This window comes from Poecilia formosa, unplaced genomic scaffold (assembly GCF_000485575.1).
Source record: "Poecilia formosa unplaced genomic scaffold, Poecilia_formosa-5.1.2 Scaffold79, whole genome shotgun sequence".
NCBI classification, from domain to species: Eukaryota; Metazoa; Chordata; class Actinopteri; order Cyprinodontiformes; family Poeciliidae; genus Poecilia; species Poecilia formosa.
The window spans coordinates 505,979-522,324 of record NW_006800018.1 but is presented as its reverse complement, the minus strand read 5'-3'; the positions used below and the strand labels follow the sequence as shown (position 1 = coordinate 522,324).

The 16,346-nt window shown below is 41.3% G+C and overlaps 1 protein-coding gene across 2 annotated transcripts in view; it reads right to left on the bottom strand.

Moving 5' to 3' along the window:
• Nucleotides 1-6,288: 6,288 nt before the first annotated feature.
• The window catches only part of nova1 (NOVA alternative splicing regulator 1), a 32,662-nt gene continuing 22,604 nt past the window's right edge, over nt 6,289-16,346 (bottom strand). For both annotated transcript variants that reach the window (XM_007556436.2, XM_007556437.2), the window contains exons 3-4: nt 15,740-15,906; nt 6,289-15,231 (exon numbers count right to left, since the gene is read on the bottom strand). In XM_007556436.2, the coding sequence (XP_007556498.1) occupies nt 14,212-15,231; nt 15,740-15,906 (1,187 nt within the window). In that variant the 3' untranslated portion in view covers nt 6,289-14,211. The remainder of the gene's footprint in view (nt 15,232-15,739; nt 15,907-16,346) is intronic.

The following is a 16,346-nucleotide window of genomic DNA, read 5'->3' as shown; positions in this document are numbered from 1 at the left end:
CTGAATCTGTTGATGATGTTATGCAGTGTTGATGATAACTTAAAAGTCTTTGCTATTTTACGCTGGGTAACACCATTCTGGTATTGCTGCACTATCTTTCTGCACAACAATGGTGGAATTGGTGATCCTCTTACCATCTTGGCTTCAGAGAGACACTGACACTCTAAGAAGTTCTTTTTATACCCAATCATGTTGTCAATTGATCTAATTAGTGTTAATTTGTTTCCAAGCTGTTTGTTATATGTTCAATTTCCTTTTTCCAGCCACTTATTGCTACTTGTCCCAACTTTTTGGGGATTTGTAGACACTGTGAAATTTTGAATCAACATAGTTTTCCTTTAAAATGTTACATTTACACAGATTAAACTTTGATCTGCCATCTATGTTCTATTACGAATAAAATATTGACATTTGCCATCTCCACATCATTGCATTCAGTTTTTATTCACAATTTGTTTAGTGTCCCAACTGTTTTGGAATCCGGTTTGTAGTTTAACTGTATATAACTCTATTGTTAGTGCTGTTACACAAAAATATGTTGGTTGCTACATTTTTTGAACCATCATAAATTAAATTGTAACAACTGTTTACTTACCTCCTTTTCTCCTTCTTTTGAATGTGTGCAGTAATCTGAGGTTACATTTTATTATTAGTTAACATCATATACATCAACCTGCCAATGGGACTGGAGATGGAAATTAGCCACTTGGCCATAATCTTATGTATTTGCATGTTTTAAAAAAAAAGACATTGAAACAATTAGCAGCAACAAACAATTTTAGTGGCAGTTTCTGTCATCTACTGGGAAAAGGGGGGGAAACTATTTTATATCCTTCAATATTAGCTGATCTGCAGTCTGAGGCCTCGAGTTTTGAACCATTAATCTGAACAAACTCTGGTGGCAGTGCCTGGAAAACACTTTGGATTATAAAATTGCAACATAGCGAATAGTTCAACAGGTGCTGTATTTCACTAAACAACGGTCGGATCAGGTTTGCTGCCGTTTCTGGTCACTTTTTCATCCAGTTATAATGAAACACCAGTTTATATTTGCAATTAAATTGGGCATTCAAATAGCTGCCGTGCAGGCAACGTTTTTTGTTTCTATGTGCCGTCGTTTCTTGATAAAGGATTTCACAAGCAAACAGAAAGGAACTGAAAAAATGGACTGCACTAAATATCTGTAAATAAATCAGTAATCTTTCTGGAAACGGATAGAAACAAAAGGCGCATAACGCTACAGATATTAATCGGAACTGCATTCTCTGAGAGCCTGATTAATAAAAGATGTTTTCAGCACAGATTCCAGCCAGAACCTCTTTTTATTTCCTATCCTTCCTGTAAATCAGCATCAGAATTCAGATCCCCAACGTTTTTCTTTTAGATAATATCATAATTGCAAAAGCAAAAAACACCAAGGCCGTCGTCTCAGCAGAGCTCCGGCTTTTTTTTTTTTTTTTTTATTCCTCATGGCTTGTGCAGCCGAGCTCAGAAGATTAGGAACGCATTCGATAATGAACAAGGTCAAACCGCGTGGGAGGAAGAGCTGGGTGCAGGATGGCTCATGGCTGTCAGTACGTGAGAGTCGTGTAGACAAACTTGAACTGGACCAGCTCAGCCGCACTGGGAAGATGCCCTGTTAGATTTCAACCCAAGCTCCCCACACAGAAGCTCGCCTGTGGTTACAAACAAACATCTCTGGTTGCCAGAAGAATGACTGAATTTTACTGAACATGCTTTAGCAAATCAGGCCGTTTAAATGCCAGTGCATCGGACAGACACATTTCTAATGGTGAGAGGATTTAACTGTTAAAACTCTACATGTACACATAAATGCAGGTTGTGTGATTAAAGCGTAAGCTTAGATTTACATGCTGTTTGGGACAAAAGATGACTTAGAGTTGTCAGTCGCTGTCACCAACCTAATTTCCATTTGGTAAATGCCAGAATAATAAGCAAGATCACGTTTTCTCCTGGACTTTCCTCAAATTCAGGAGCTTACATCGAGGTCATTGTAGTAAACTGAAACTAGCCAGATAATGAAAACTGAGGCTGAGAACGCATTTTTACATTTAACGGGAACAACTAGAACCAACTAGAACTATGTTGTCCGTTTGTAAAACGGACTAAAACATGTTCGAATTATAGATATGATGCCCTTTGTTTTCATTTTTTTACTAAGCTACAATGGAAAAACCCAAATCTATTATAACCCAGTTTACATAGAGTATTTCTAAGTATCTGATCTCGTCTGAGTTGAATGAAGACACAACATATATATGTATATATGTATTTTAGGGCAACAACTCAACCACAAAGATGCAGGAGAATTTCATAAGTCTGGCTGGTTCAGGGGTAAAAACTTGAAACGCCCGAAGACATCAGGTTTATCTGCTTAAATATTTAGGCCCACGTTCAAGTCCCATAGTATCCTGGAGATGAAAAAAGCAACAGACCTTTGTTTAGGTAGCTGAAGCTACTAGGACAGCGCTATTATCCACCGTGAAAAGATTTCCAACACGGGCTGAAGAGCCACTCTGAGGGGAAGAAGGCATTACTCCGTCATTAGCGTAAAAAGACTGATTGCAGTTTGTGAAGGTTGCTACAGATGGTTAGACACGTTCAGGTGGAAAACGTCTAACCAGTTTGAATAAAAAGTCGAACCTGAATGTACTGTTTGATGACCGGGTCACGTCTGTCACCGACTCTGAGTCACGCACTCAGGACTGGTTCCAGTTTCCAGCCACTGTGACATTTCCGTCATGTGGGGCGATCACACAGACCTAACACAGTCCATCTTTGCCTGGCGACCTTCTGTCTCTGTTTGGACTGACTGTCAGTTGCTCCAGTAACTGCCTGTACTGATTACGAGGCCGCCCTCCTGGCGCCCCTTCGTGTCCGCTCCTTACAAATCGATCCAGATGTAGCGTCGCAGCAGGCAGTTGTCTTGTGTACACACACACACACACACACACACACACGCACACACACAGTGATGCTCGTATCGGACGAGACGCTGAATAATTCATGTCGGGGTGAGTGTGTTGGTTTTACTTCCAGTCATTCAGGTCATCTAAACTTTGAAACCAACTTCAACACATTGTGCAAAAAGGCCCATCGGTGCCTTTTCTATGTAAGGCAACTTTACCGGTTTAATATTGACTGAACCATAACGGCGACGTTTCACCAGGATTTTATCGAGTCTGTTTTATCCTTTGCCTTGGTGTCTATAAACTGTCCTCTAGACTGATTGGAGAGACACAACAACATAGGAGAAGATGCCGTTTTTGAAATGAACAAACTGATGTGACATTAACGCTTTGTTTTACTCGTCTGTTTTATGCCCTGCTTTGATCTGAATTTGACTTGTGGAGGATTAAGCACCTTTAAATGTGAAAGGTTAAGGTTGTGTCGACGTTCAAGCATCAACCAGTTTAAAAATAAATACGAAACTATATTACTCACTCTGTAGGGAAGAAGGGGGATTAACACAAATAGGTATTATAACGTCTTTCTTCCTTCCTTCTTTCTGTGTTACTTTTACCATCATTAGTAGATTATTATTGTTATTGTAGCATTAGTTTTTAAAAAATCGTGTTTGTTTGTTATTTACAGTTATTATTATTATGGGTCAGTAAATTTTCCTGTCCTCTTTTGAGAGATAACTTGTAATCATTTGTTTTATGCAGTCTAACTTATTTGTAAGTAAACTGAACTGGCATATGAACACCACAACATGTTTTTAATTACAAATGTCTGATAATTATTGAGTTGGTAAGGGATATATTTCATTAAACTGAGAAAAGGGACAGGATTAAATTAGTGTTCAAACAGAGAAGTAGTGGCAAGTTAATGATTTTGTTCTTGGTTATGTATGCACTTATTTGTTTTGTTTTGTTGATAAAAACCAGTTTTGAAATCAAAAAGTAAATGCAAAACACACGTTCCTCCATTTTAAGGTGTGTGTTTGCGTGGATGTGTTCGCCTTGCATCTAGCTTTGGCTACAAACAAAAGTAAGCTAACTAAAGCTAAGCTAACCTACAGGAAAACCTGCTATAGTGAAAGAAAAGCTCATGCCAACCAACTGAATGTCTGCCAGCATTGTTGGTCTCCACTGATCATCCCATTAATGTTAATTTTATTGCTACTAAATCTAGTCAGGCTAAGATTTATTGTGCCAGCATTGACTTGCAATTGCAATTATACCCAAACTGTTGCACTGGGGAAAGTTTCACCTTGATTAAGACAATAAAGGTTTATTAGTTTGTAGAACATGTTTATAAGTGGGTAACCCAGTTATAAAAGGCTTTTTTTTTTTTTTACATCAACATGTAAATAGGCCCATCACTTTCATTGAGTTTGAAAGTTTGAGGGCTTTCCTCAGAGATTTATGCTCTGCAGATGTAGTTCTTGGAGTTCTTCCCGTTCTCGCAGTGTCTGAGAGGATGGCATCGATGTTTTTGGGTTATGTAATCTTTTAATCTCTAACTGGAACATTAAACTCTTTAAAAAAAAAAAAAAAGTATTTGCCTCCAAGCTGAAATGAATGTACAAAATGCTCACTCTACTAAAAGCTTTTCCAGAGCAAGCTGAAGTTCTGTCTGATGAGTTGAGAAACTGGGCGAGCCTCAGCGTCTAATCAGCACTCAGGAGGTGATTAGACGCCTCAATCACAGGATCTCCACAGCTGCAGTTCTCGTGGTGCATCCCCCCCCGTTCCCTCTCCAGAGGTAAGAATAGAAAAACTATTAAAATTGTGCCAACCTTATGGGCAACTCAGCCTCATGATGTAGGTGGGAAGCAAAGCCCTGGCTGGTGCTGGTCCAGCTAATAAAAGAGTGAAGACAGCTCAGATTACAGGCGGGGTTTATATGGGTCCAATTAGAAGAACATGGGGCAGTTTGTTGTGTATGGCCGCGTACACAGCAGTCAGGGTGGTCCGGGTAGCCATGCTTACTTTTAGCCATGACTGTATCAGACCAGCAGGAGAGGAAAACGGCGTCTTGTTGTCTCATTGTCTTCCACAGTGTGTTTACCTGGAGGGGACGGGCGGCGGTCAGAGGGGCAGACTCTGCCAGGAAACCTCGGGCCTGTGCTCCTCAGAAAGACTCCGTGTTTACGGAGGAGCGTTTTAGTTTGACTAACATTTCGAGATTTCTTTTTTTTTTCTTTTTTTTTTTAAATCAGGCTTCCCAAATGTTATCTTAATCTTAATTGAAATTATGTGCTGGAAAAAGGACGAGTGTAATTTGAGGAACTCTCGAAGTTTTAAGTGACAGGTGTCAAACCCAAGGCCCGCGGGCCAATTCTGGTCCGCCATAGCTATTCATGTGGCCCTCTAGAGACTACAGGATCAAAGGCCCGATTGGGGCAGAATGTGTTGATAAACCTACCAATTAACAAACTGTTAAAATATTAGTTTTCTCTGCGACAAATTAATCGCATGATAAATTACAACAAGCTTCAGAATTTCCATTTGCATAATTTATCATTTTCCTCTTTCCTCCAAAAACCGGATGACAAAGCCTTCGGACTGGTGCATTCGTCTTATTTTGAAGGACACTTTTGTTAACAGAGACGCTATAGTTCACTTTATTTGTCGTTTCGGATTTTTTTGGTTTATTTATTTTGGATATCTAAAACGTTCCAGTGTTAGATGTTTATTTGCAATTACCGCCATTATGTTACTCGAAAAAGGTCTAGAAACAACATTATCGTTTATCGTGATAAATTCTGGGACAGTTTATCGTGCGGCAAAATTTGCCGTCGTGACGGGCAAAGTTGTGACGGTGCAAAAATTGTGAAATGCATGTGAATCCCTTTTTTTCCCAAGGCACTGTATAAAAACCAGGTATAAAATAAATTTAGATTTTTGCCCTCTCCTTTTATTTCGCGTCATGGCGGAAGCGTCAGAGCAGAAACGTGTCGGTTGCTGCTGCGCAGGCCCGACCAACCTGAGGCCGAGGTGGAGAAAGAAGGAAGCAGAAGACAAGTGATGTTAAAATGAACATTTATAATGACTCTTTTGTTGCCGTCGCAAAAATAATCTTTAAAAAACAATTCAATTATTAACACTGAAATGCTGACTTCACTGGTAGTCCACGAGTCATAGAACACAACTCACTGAATTTCTTTTACAAACACAGTACTACAGTTACATTAAATAGTCATTACCGTTAAATCTATTATGAGTGATGCTCAAAGAAACAAACAGAAACAATGACGAGTAATTAATCCTCTCTTTCCCTCACCGTAGTAGCTGTTGTCTTTTTTTTTCTTTTTTTTTGTAGAAAATATCCTGCTTCTGAGATGTTTCTGACCAAAGCAGAAAACAGACTGGCAGCATAACAATAATGGTACGTGAGCTCCAACATTGCACAAATAGGGTGATGTTTTTTTTATTTGTTTTTTTTTTTTCCTTTTTATAGGGGAGCGGAACCGGGACGGGATCGTCCCGCAGATCCAACAGTTACGACGGCTGGCTGCCTTTTGGCTCAGTGTGGGATTATTTGGCACTCTTATTGACAAAAAGCTTTCTCGTTTTTTGTTTTCCCTTAAAATGGCACAAGAAGGCGTTTTCTTTCCAAACCACGTTCAAGAGACTCGTATAAATGCTCTCAGAGAAAGCCCTTTAGGTAGCCTTACGCTGCGGACTTTCACAGATTCTCACAGATTCTCCTCGTTCGTCACGACAGAAAAGACGGAACCGTTCTCGCTTGTAAGTATCGAAGAGAAATATACCCAATGAACAAAACATCACTCTCTGCTCAAGCCAGAAATATTTGATCTTATGCTGTCAGTCCATTTTTGTCTGAGATGGAGCGAACGGAGGTTAAACGCCAAAGCAAATCCCAAAACCTAAAGACATGAGAACTTTTGCAAAGTACAAATGTGCTTCCCTTACATTGACACATAAAGCAAGCGTTCAGTCAAAGGAAAACAAACAAAACGAAACAGAACAGAACAGTCTTCCAGAGCTTGAGAGTTCAATCTCCAACACACACATGAGTTCTGAGGATGTAGAAGGTCAACAAAGTCCATGGGAGGTTCTGAGGGTCAAACACAGAAATGGCCTCATGTCTGGTTGGAAAAGAATCCTTTTTTTTTTTTTTTCCTTTTTCCCAGAAAAGCCTTAACCCGTTTTAAAGGGTGGACACAGTTGCAGGTTCTCGGCGTAATGAAACAAGTCGTGGTATCGACAGAGAGAAAGAGAGACTCAGGTAGAATTGGTTCAAAGAGAGGAGTGAGCAGCCGTAGCCAGTTTTGTAGCGTTTCAAAATCAGTCCTAGCCTTCTTGTGAAGGGGGATGAATGTCCAGAACACATTTGGAGTGAAAATCAAAACCGACAAAAAAAAAAAAAATAAATAAAAAAAAAATCACCTTTGGAATGACGCTGCCAATTAGTCTGGCGCTCGGATGCGAAACACGGAACGATGAAACGGATAAATCGTTGATACAAGCAGGCCTGAACCAATCATAGTTTTTTCCCTTTGTGGTTTTCCTCCGTTTGGCGCGGCAGAGTCGCTCTTCATGTTGCTGGTGCCAAGGACGTCTCTCAGATCTGATGTTTTACCCTTCACTTCAAATCTTCTGGCAAAACAAGAAAAGAAAAAAAAAACAAAACAACACACACACACACAAAAAAAAAACAATCCTAATTTGAGATTTAAAACCAAAGTGGACACGAGTGTAGAGATCAGTCCTCCGGGAATGTGGCAGAGAAGCCTTAGAGAGAGGAAACAGGTGCTACTTTTCTATTTTGTCCGAGATTCCAGCCCTTCCCGTCATTCTCGAGACCCAACACGGTAAAAAAAAGGAGAAGAAATAAATCAGAACAAAGGATGACAGCAACATGGTTGTGGAAAGCCAACACGGTTTGCCTCATTTCCCGCCCACCCATCGATAAAGTGCATTTATGCAACACCAAACAAACAGGAAAATGTTGACAGCGAATCGGAAGTTGTGTTCGCATATCTGGTTCATGACTGCGGCCGTCTGAGGCCTTTACCTGACTGGAGCCGTTTAAACGCATTTAACTTTACATGTAGTTGACATTCCTGCCGTGAATTTACATTAAAGACAGTTAGACATTCAACAGAACCCCCCCCCCAAAAAAATGCTTTTTTTTCTCTTTTTTTTTTTACAAAAATTAATCAAAAGAATACAAGAAAAAATGAGTACATTCATTAGATTAGATCTGGGCTTTCAAGCTGTGACAAAAATAAAAAATAAAAAAGAAAGAAAGTGGCATATTCATGAGGTTCCAGCTGAGATCCTGAAAACACAAAGAGCCAATGCACTGAGTAACATTTTCACGTTTGCTTGTTTCACATTTGTAATCCTCCTCTGGATCTAAGAAAGAAAGAAAGAAGAAAAAAAAACATTATAAAAACAAAATCTTCTCAGATGACGTTAGAGAGATGAGTTCGACCCATGAGAAATCCGATCTCAGATGCGTGTTCATGTTTGTGTCTTTTTTTTTTTTTTTTTTCTTTTTGGGCCAACATGACGATAATGAGCTCCCTCCCAACTCACAACATAAGGATCCAACAGTTTTAACATGAGGTGAGTTCAACTCAAAGAGATATACATTTGACTGCATGCAGCGTTTATGTCTCTGAATGTTGCGAGACTCCTCGCAAAATTTTTAGACTTTTTTTTTTTTACCCCCCCATTTTTTCTTTTTTTTTTCCTCCATAATTTTTACTTTGATACCATGCAATAGAAGACGTGCAAAAAAGATAACACCGAACTCCACAAACACATCGTTTGATTGTTAATGGCTATGTTATGGATGCTTATAACATGTTATGCTTAGTCCATGCTGGCCTATAGAGACATTTGTGAGAAAAAACAGCGGTACTTAAGCCACAGGTCAAACGAACACACGAGGGATGCATGGAGTGTAAAACAACATGGATCCATAAAAATCACAACCTTTAACTCTTACTCTATGTACCTATGGGATAAAACAATGCACAAAAAAGTTCTTTGTCCTTTGTTTTCTTAAGTGATGCGTTTGATTATCTTTTCTTAACTTAAAAGATAAGTGTTTGATTGGCACTTGATCAGCACTTCTAAACAAGTTATTGATATCTAACATTTGATCGCACATCTACAAATTCAGAAGCTGCGGAGGTCTAGTTTGGCACAGGTCATACTATGGAGTCTATTATTTATTACTTTTACTATCTTACCAATACTGTATAGCGCTCTATACACCTCGGCTTAACGCTCCACCCCGTCGGAGCGCGCGTCTCTAATCAACAGACCAGACATCTTTTCCACTAAAATATTTTTGTATAGTTTACTTATCAAATAGCAGCATTTTCATAACTTACAAAAAGAAGTACATGTAAACCTATTCATTCAAAATCTTAGTAATTTCAAAGGTTCATACAACAGACATAAAACACAAAACAGGACAACATGCTACTATATTGCTTCCAATATTCTTAACATTTTTCTTACTGTCAAACTAAATCATCAGTGACAGAAATATGGACACCGCCGCTCGATGATGAGGCATCATAATGCACAAACAAACTGCGAAGCTAATCTTAGTCAGGCTTAGTTGGCACTCTCATCATCCACACAAATATAACATAGTTTTCACATTGTATTGACAACGCTGGACTGCATTTGGACTACAAACTAGAATAGCTACAATAAAGTACATATAGATCATATGACGTGACATATTGTATTCCACAGAAATGAGCTCTAGTCATTTTTCAGATAACAGGATATGCATAAAGGATGTCACTGTTTCGGCTTGAGGTCACAAACAAGTTCCCACGTTGCTCTCTCTCTCTCGCGTGTCTTATGCATTCTGTCCGAAATATTTTTGTTTAGAGCTCGAGCTCGGCCATCGGATTGATATTCGTTCTGCCAAGATTTGCCTTTTAGTTTTGAAAAAAATAAAATAAAATAAAAATAAAAACAAACTAAAATTTTTTTCCTTCCTTTTAAAAGGCCAAACCTATTCCCCCCTCACCCACAAAATCTTTCTTCGTTCTTCCCGCTGAGGAAAAAAAAAAATTGACACTTTTGAGCTAACGTTTGCTGGTTGGTCTCGGTGGGTGTCACAGTTTTGGAGGCAGGTGTTTTTCTGTGCATTTTTAGCCTTGTGAACTCTGCGGCCTGGGAAAACATTTTCATACCCCTACAACCCCGTAGTGCATAACTCCCACCCACGGCGCGTCCAACACATCGCCCATGAGACGACAAGACAAGAGGAAGGAGAAAGAGGGGGAGAGCACAGTGTAAGGAGGGAAGGACGGACAGACGGAGGCGGCTTGGGGACGCAGGAGGAGCCTCAGAACGCAGACGGGAGGGCGTGCAGGGGAACGAAAACATCGGGAGGAAGAGGAACGTTAATGGGAGGGAGAGGAAACGGATTTTGGCACAATGTATGGATCAGGGAGCTCTGAAGGAGAAGCTCTCTGGAGTCCAACAGTCCAGTTGCATTGATAAAACACCCCCTTGTTTTGTGCTTTTATCTTATTATATGCTAAAATCTCGGGCAGTAAAAGGTTCGCTTATGCAATGATTTCACAGGTGGCCAGATTGTAGTTATGGATGACTGTGAGGCCTTCCAAGCACAGAGTGAAAGGAAGAGACGTGAGCTGGGAAGAAAGGCCCACCGCTTGTATTGCCACGCAGAATGTTGACACTCAAAGAGTTGCTTGAAAGTAGTTTGAAATCTGCTTACTTCTCTCTCTCTCTTTTTTTTTCTTCCACACACGATTCGTCAAAAACAAAAACGTCCATTCATCAGATTCTCCTGAAAACTGGGAACGTCTGAATTTCTTTCACACAACTCAGCACCAACCCTCACAGCTTTGCATTAAGGAAGCTGATCACAGAGCTTGGGTTGATGGCGACTGTATCGGAAATGTCCCTTAGAGCAACAGGGAGGCGGACGTACGACGACCGGGGAGGTTCAGTTTGGGTCGGTATTAGATGGGTAAATTTAGTAAAGGGGGAAAAAAAGTCAAAAGACGCAGGTGTAATAAATACATGTGTGGAGAAATCCTCTCTGTTGGTACAGTAAGGCAGAGCCGGCCCAAGACCGTACGGGGCCCCAAGCAGAATTTCATTTGGGGCCCGATTCCAGTTAAGCCCCTCCACCAAGGCACCAGTAACGCCTATTTAAACTGCCCAAGCTTGATTGTTTTCTTGTTCATTCTTTAGTAATAAGACAACAGTTACTTCTTAATCACAGAGTGTGTTTCACTCGACCTTCAAATTATTTGCTTTATTCACATTATTTGTCTGTTAGGCACCAGCGTAGACAAAAGCAGGACAAAGAAAAAAAATGAACAAAAAAAAACTAGCATTAAGACCATTAACTAGAACTTAATCGTATTAATTCTGATTAATTAAACATAGACAAAATTGTGGGTAAAAAAAAACGACAATGCATTAATTGCAGTTCTCTTAAGTTTTTGGCACATTGGTAAAACTGTTCCACACCCTCCAGCCCAGTAGGAGGCAGTAATGCACCTTAAGTCTAAAGTCAATGAACAGGACATGTTGTGTGAGCTTGGTGAACAGTGATGAAGGACTTGGCTTGGTTTGTTGGGCGGAAATATTTTGGTTTTTTCCCCCACAAAGGCAGCTGAAACAAGAACATGGTTGTGTACAGCCTACACCTAGACTTCAGAGCCAAAGAAAGCAAATCTATATCTGACCTGATCACTTAAAACATGTAGAAATCTACTCACTGATTTAGTCATGAGCCAAAATCAATTAGGATTGACAAACTTGCCAAGTATCGCTGATTAAAAAAAATAGATTAATCAACATTAATTAGAAAACTTCCAATTAATTTGAATAATTGCGTTCCAGGACTACTGCTGGAATCAAAGACCATTTCTCTCCACATGACTTCAGTTACTACATTTGCCAGATCTTAAAAATAAAAATAAATACATTTTTTTAAAGACAACATTTAATTTAAATTTTTAAAAGAATTTAAAACTCTTTTAGAAATTGCTAAATCTTCTGAGCGACGTTAAAGATAGACATATGCTTTCTAAACACTGATGCATATTTGACGCTTTGAGAAGTCAAGTGCTCTCTGGGGCCCCCTGCTGGCCTTGGAGCTCTACGTAGTTTACTTATGCTATGCCCTTGGATAAAGGTTTGTCAAAGAAACTTGGGATGGAGGCTATATGCTAACGTCTTTTTAAAAAATTGACATGTCCTTGATATGCTAACCTAATAGAGACAAGATGGCCATGTTTGGAGCGTTGGGCCGGCTCTGCAGATTGGTTTTGATCTTGTGACATAAATGTGCATATAAAGATGTATTCACACCCCTAGCAGGACAGACACACTTTACATTGCGGTCTAAATGCCTCACAGTGCAGTCTTTAGAGAGCCAGCAGACTCGGGATGAACGCTATGGATAGCAGCACAGAGGGGGTCAGATGCAAAGTAATCTTGGAGTGCTTCAGACATTTGGCCTGCCACTGTCAAGACAAGCAAAGTGGCAATAAAAGACAACAATCCAAAAAACACGTCACGTTTCATTATATGCTCCACTCGAGCATTAACGTACGTTGGGAACAATAATATTCTGCTTAAGTGAGCTGCAGAAATTTCTCTTTTGTCGTCATGTCAATTAGGAAGCATTTCTCACAGAACAGTGACTCCAAAACTTCGCTTTCTGCTCCACGTTGGGACTATTTGGTACCCTTACAGAAAAGGCAATAGCTTCTTTGTTCACAGATGTAGGTTCTTACAGCTCTTCTTATAAAAAAAATGCTTTTGTAGTGCTTTTGTTCTCTTCGCGAACTGCCACTGCTTCCAGGAAGTCTGAGCCTGTAGATAATTCTTGGGTGTCACGAATGTCTGGCTAAGGCAAATAAGTATGTCAGGTGTTATCTACTGCAGGATGTTCGGCTTGTGTTATAAAACAATGGACTCATATTAGAACAGCCGGACTGCTTTGACTCACAAAATATTCTGAATTCAATCAATTGTCATTAGGTAAGAAGCCGGGTCAGATCCAGTGGGCTACCAATGGCTGGACAACACGACGGCTACTTCGAATCAAGTAAAAACTCAAGTTGTGGAAACGTTTGAATTCCACGGTACAGGAGGTACAAATCTAAGCCTATAGCACCAAGAAAGGGTTCGTCAACAACATATTTCTTTGTGTTTGTAGCAGTGGCTGAATATGAAATGATGTTCTAGTGTTTGTGCGTTTGTGGGAGCGTTCTCTATGTGTGTCTGTGTTAAAATATAGATTATACATTCCTGTGTGTCTCCTCTGTCCTCTCGCATTGATTCTTCAACCCCTGAACTATACCTGCAGACGGCAAGCGCACAGTTCAGACTGGGTTTGAGTTATACATTTCTTTCACTGCAACACAACGTTTGATCCCTGGAAAGGAAAAAAAAAAAAAAAAATAGCAACAGGCTAAAATTGTTTTTACATTCAGATCAACCTGCGTTCGCAGGTTTAAATAATCTACTTGTGTTTGAATGAGACTATGTCAATAAGTTAAAGGATGAAAATATAAAATACCCAAATTTTTTGTCATTTCAGTCATGAAATGAGCTAGAATTCGACACACGTCAACATAGATGCGCTTTTGTTTGCTTGTAAAGAAATTATACTTGGATTGCTGCCCTAAATAGCTGAGATGAGCTCAGGTGCTTGTCATAAAACCTCTCCCTTGGTAACAATGCCTTCTGCATTGAACACAAAGAGCAAGGTTTGTAAAACAGCTCTATTAGCTGGCCGGATCTTCATCTGATACGCTCAGCTCACCGGGAGCCGAGGTCTCAAACCGACTTAAATCCAACAAAAAAAAAAAAAAACAAAAAAAAAAAAAAAAAAAAAAGAACAAAATGAAAACAGTAATGAGGTTTTAGAGGAGGGTGAGACTCCGCAGCCTCACTCCTGAATCTGCAACTTGGCAGTGGACCAGTTCAGCTTACTCTGATCACCATTGTCAAAAGGACTTGACACAAACTTTTAAAAAACATCAGGACTTCTGTCCTAAAAACACACTCACAAATCACACACACTTATCTTGGTTGTCTCCCCCACCTCCTCCTTTGTAATTCTCTCGTTTGATACTGAAATATTGAACATATATTTGGACATTTCTTTTTTCTATTCTTCTTGACTCTCTTAATTCCTTTCTATTCTCTGTCTTCATCCTTTCCTTCTTTTGTCTTCGCTTTCGTTTTAGCCCACCTTCTGTGGGTTGGTAGCGCGCACGCCCTGCTCGTACGTGATCCGCTGGCTGATCAGATACTGCGCTGCTTGTGTAGCGGCCGGCGACCCTGTTATTGTAACTTTACGGTTCCGAGTACCTGGAATGAACTCTCCTTTTTTGGAGATCTGGATGCGGGCTCCTGTCAGCTCCTGGTACTCTACCAGTGTTTTCCCTCCTTTCCCCAAAATGGCGCCCACCAGATTCTCGGGCACAGCAATTTCAACCACGTCCTTGGCTCCGTCTGCCAACTTTTCTGTTGCCAACAGGGAGGAAGCCATCAATGGGGATGAAGCATTTAGGTAACCGTTGGAAGCTCCAGTAGCAGCTGCTAGCGAGCCCAGGGAGAACCCACCGAGGCCTGTAGCGGGGTGGCCGGCACTGCTGGAGGCATCATTAGCGTAGGAGGCCAGTAGGTTAGCTGCAGCGGCAGCAGCTGGGTTGGCACTAGCTGCCACTGCAGCGAGGACTCCAGAGGCAGCTGCGGGGTTGAGACCCAGGCCCAGGGTGTTAGTGTTGTAGCCGTAGCTGGCCAGTGTATTCAGGGCTGAGGTGATGGCCAGCAGATCGTTGCCAGAGAAACTGGACATGGTGGCAGGGAAGGCACCCATTCCTGTCAATCCGGCCTGACCCAGAAGGCTGGAGGCAGTGGCAGCTGCTGCGGCTGCGTTGGGCAGCACCTCGGCTGTGTTGGCGTAAGGGGAGCCGGTGGGGTTGGAGTTGGCCACTGGGCCCGAGACGTTGGAGTAGCTGATATTCAGGCAACTGCTGCTCTGAGGGTCCTCCTGGATTTTCTGCACAATGATTTCCACAGCCTTACGGTTCTGTTCTGGCTCTCCGCTGATGGTCACCACCCGCTCCTGCAAGTTGATGCCCTCCGGCTTCTGAGAGAGCTGCACCCAAGCTCCCGACTGCTCCATCACCGCCTTCACTGTGGCACCACCCTTACCAATGATCAGCCCTGCGGTGCTATTGGGTACAATCAATTTGGCCTGCAGAGACATAGAAAGATTGTGGTAGCAAAAGCAGGAAATATGAGCAAGATTGCACAGCATTAATGGTAAATGGATAAGAGGAGTATCTCTAACTGAGTCAGAGTACTACACCAGCCCTCACTCTACTCAGCAGTTTGCTAATCCCTGGGGTTTAGGCTGCAGCTGCCACACTGCCACATGGTTCTGTCTAGCTATGGAAGACTGCAGGTAAAAATAACCCCATACACTCACATTTTCCTGACCCTACCACACTGTAGGTCACAGACCACAGAACAAGTAGGATAGGTAACAACCAAAGTGTTCAGGAGCTGCTTCACACCTTAACGCTCCTATTGTTAGAAATATTAGGCATTGAAACCCTTGGAAAAGCTACAGCTGCTTTAAAAACTTTCCTTTGTGTTCCTCAACTAAACTATAAACAACTACTGCATCGGAGAGACCAGCTTAGGTTCGCAACCGTTTGTTCCTTTTCAAGGATCTAGCTGCCAACTCAACAGACTCTTACCTGTTTAACACGGTCAGGGTTAACCGTCGTCTGTGGTTGCAATATGCTGACAGGTTCTGGTTTCTGGGCACTCTGGGGCATCTCGCGGACTTTCTCTGCAATGAAGTTGTGGACGCTATTGAGGGCTTCGACAGTACCTTGTATCAGACAGACTCGTTCAGTTGTTCCTGTGATAAAAGAGGCAGAAGAGGACAAACGTGATCAATGGGCGACAATTACAGTCCTCTGAGTGGACACTTGGCGAGCAGATTTGAGGGATTTGCTTGTGGCTAAACTAAGATCTACATTTGTAATTAGAAGTCCTGGATGCAATGAATGGTCCTCTACGTTAAATGGAGCTATTCTTCACTCTCTCCATTTGCACAATCAACTGAGAAACAGCTGAAAGAGTGAACACTGCTTAGTTAGCGAGCCACGGGGGGGAGAAGGATTCCTCTTCGATGATGTAACACTTACTGTGCTGTAATCCTGAGCCTGTCCTTGCCTTGCAGCGTTAATAGACTAAACACACATTTGTTCTTCCTCCAGGCTTCTTTCTACGCCCACATCGACGACCCAACTGGCATTCTGTTGCCATGGTAAAGGGCCCAAGCCATGGAAACAGGTG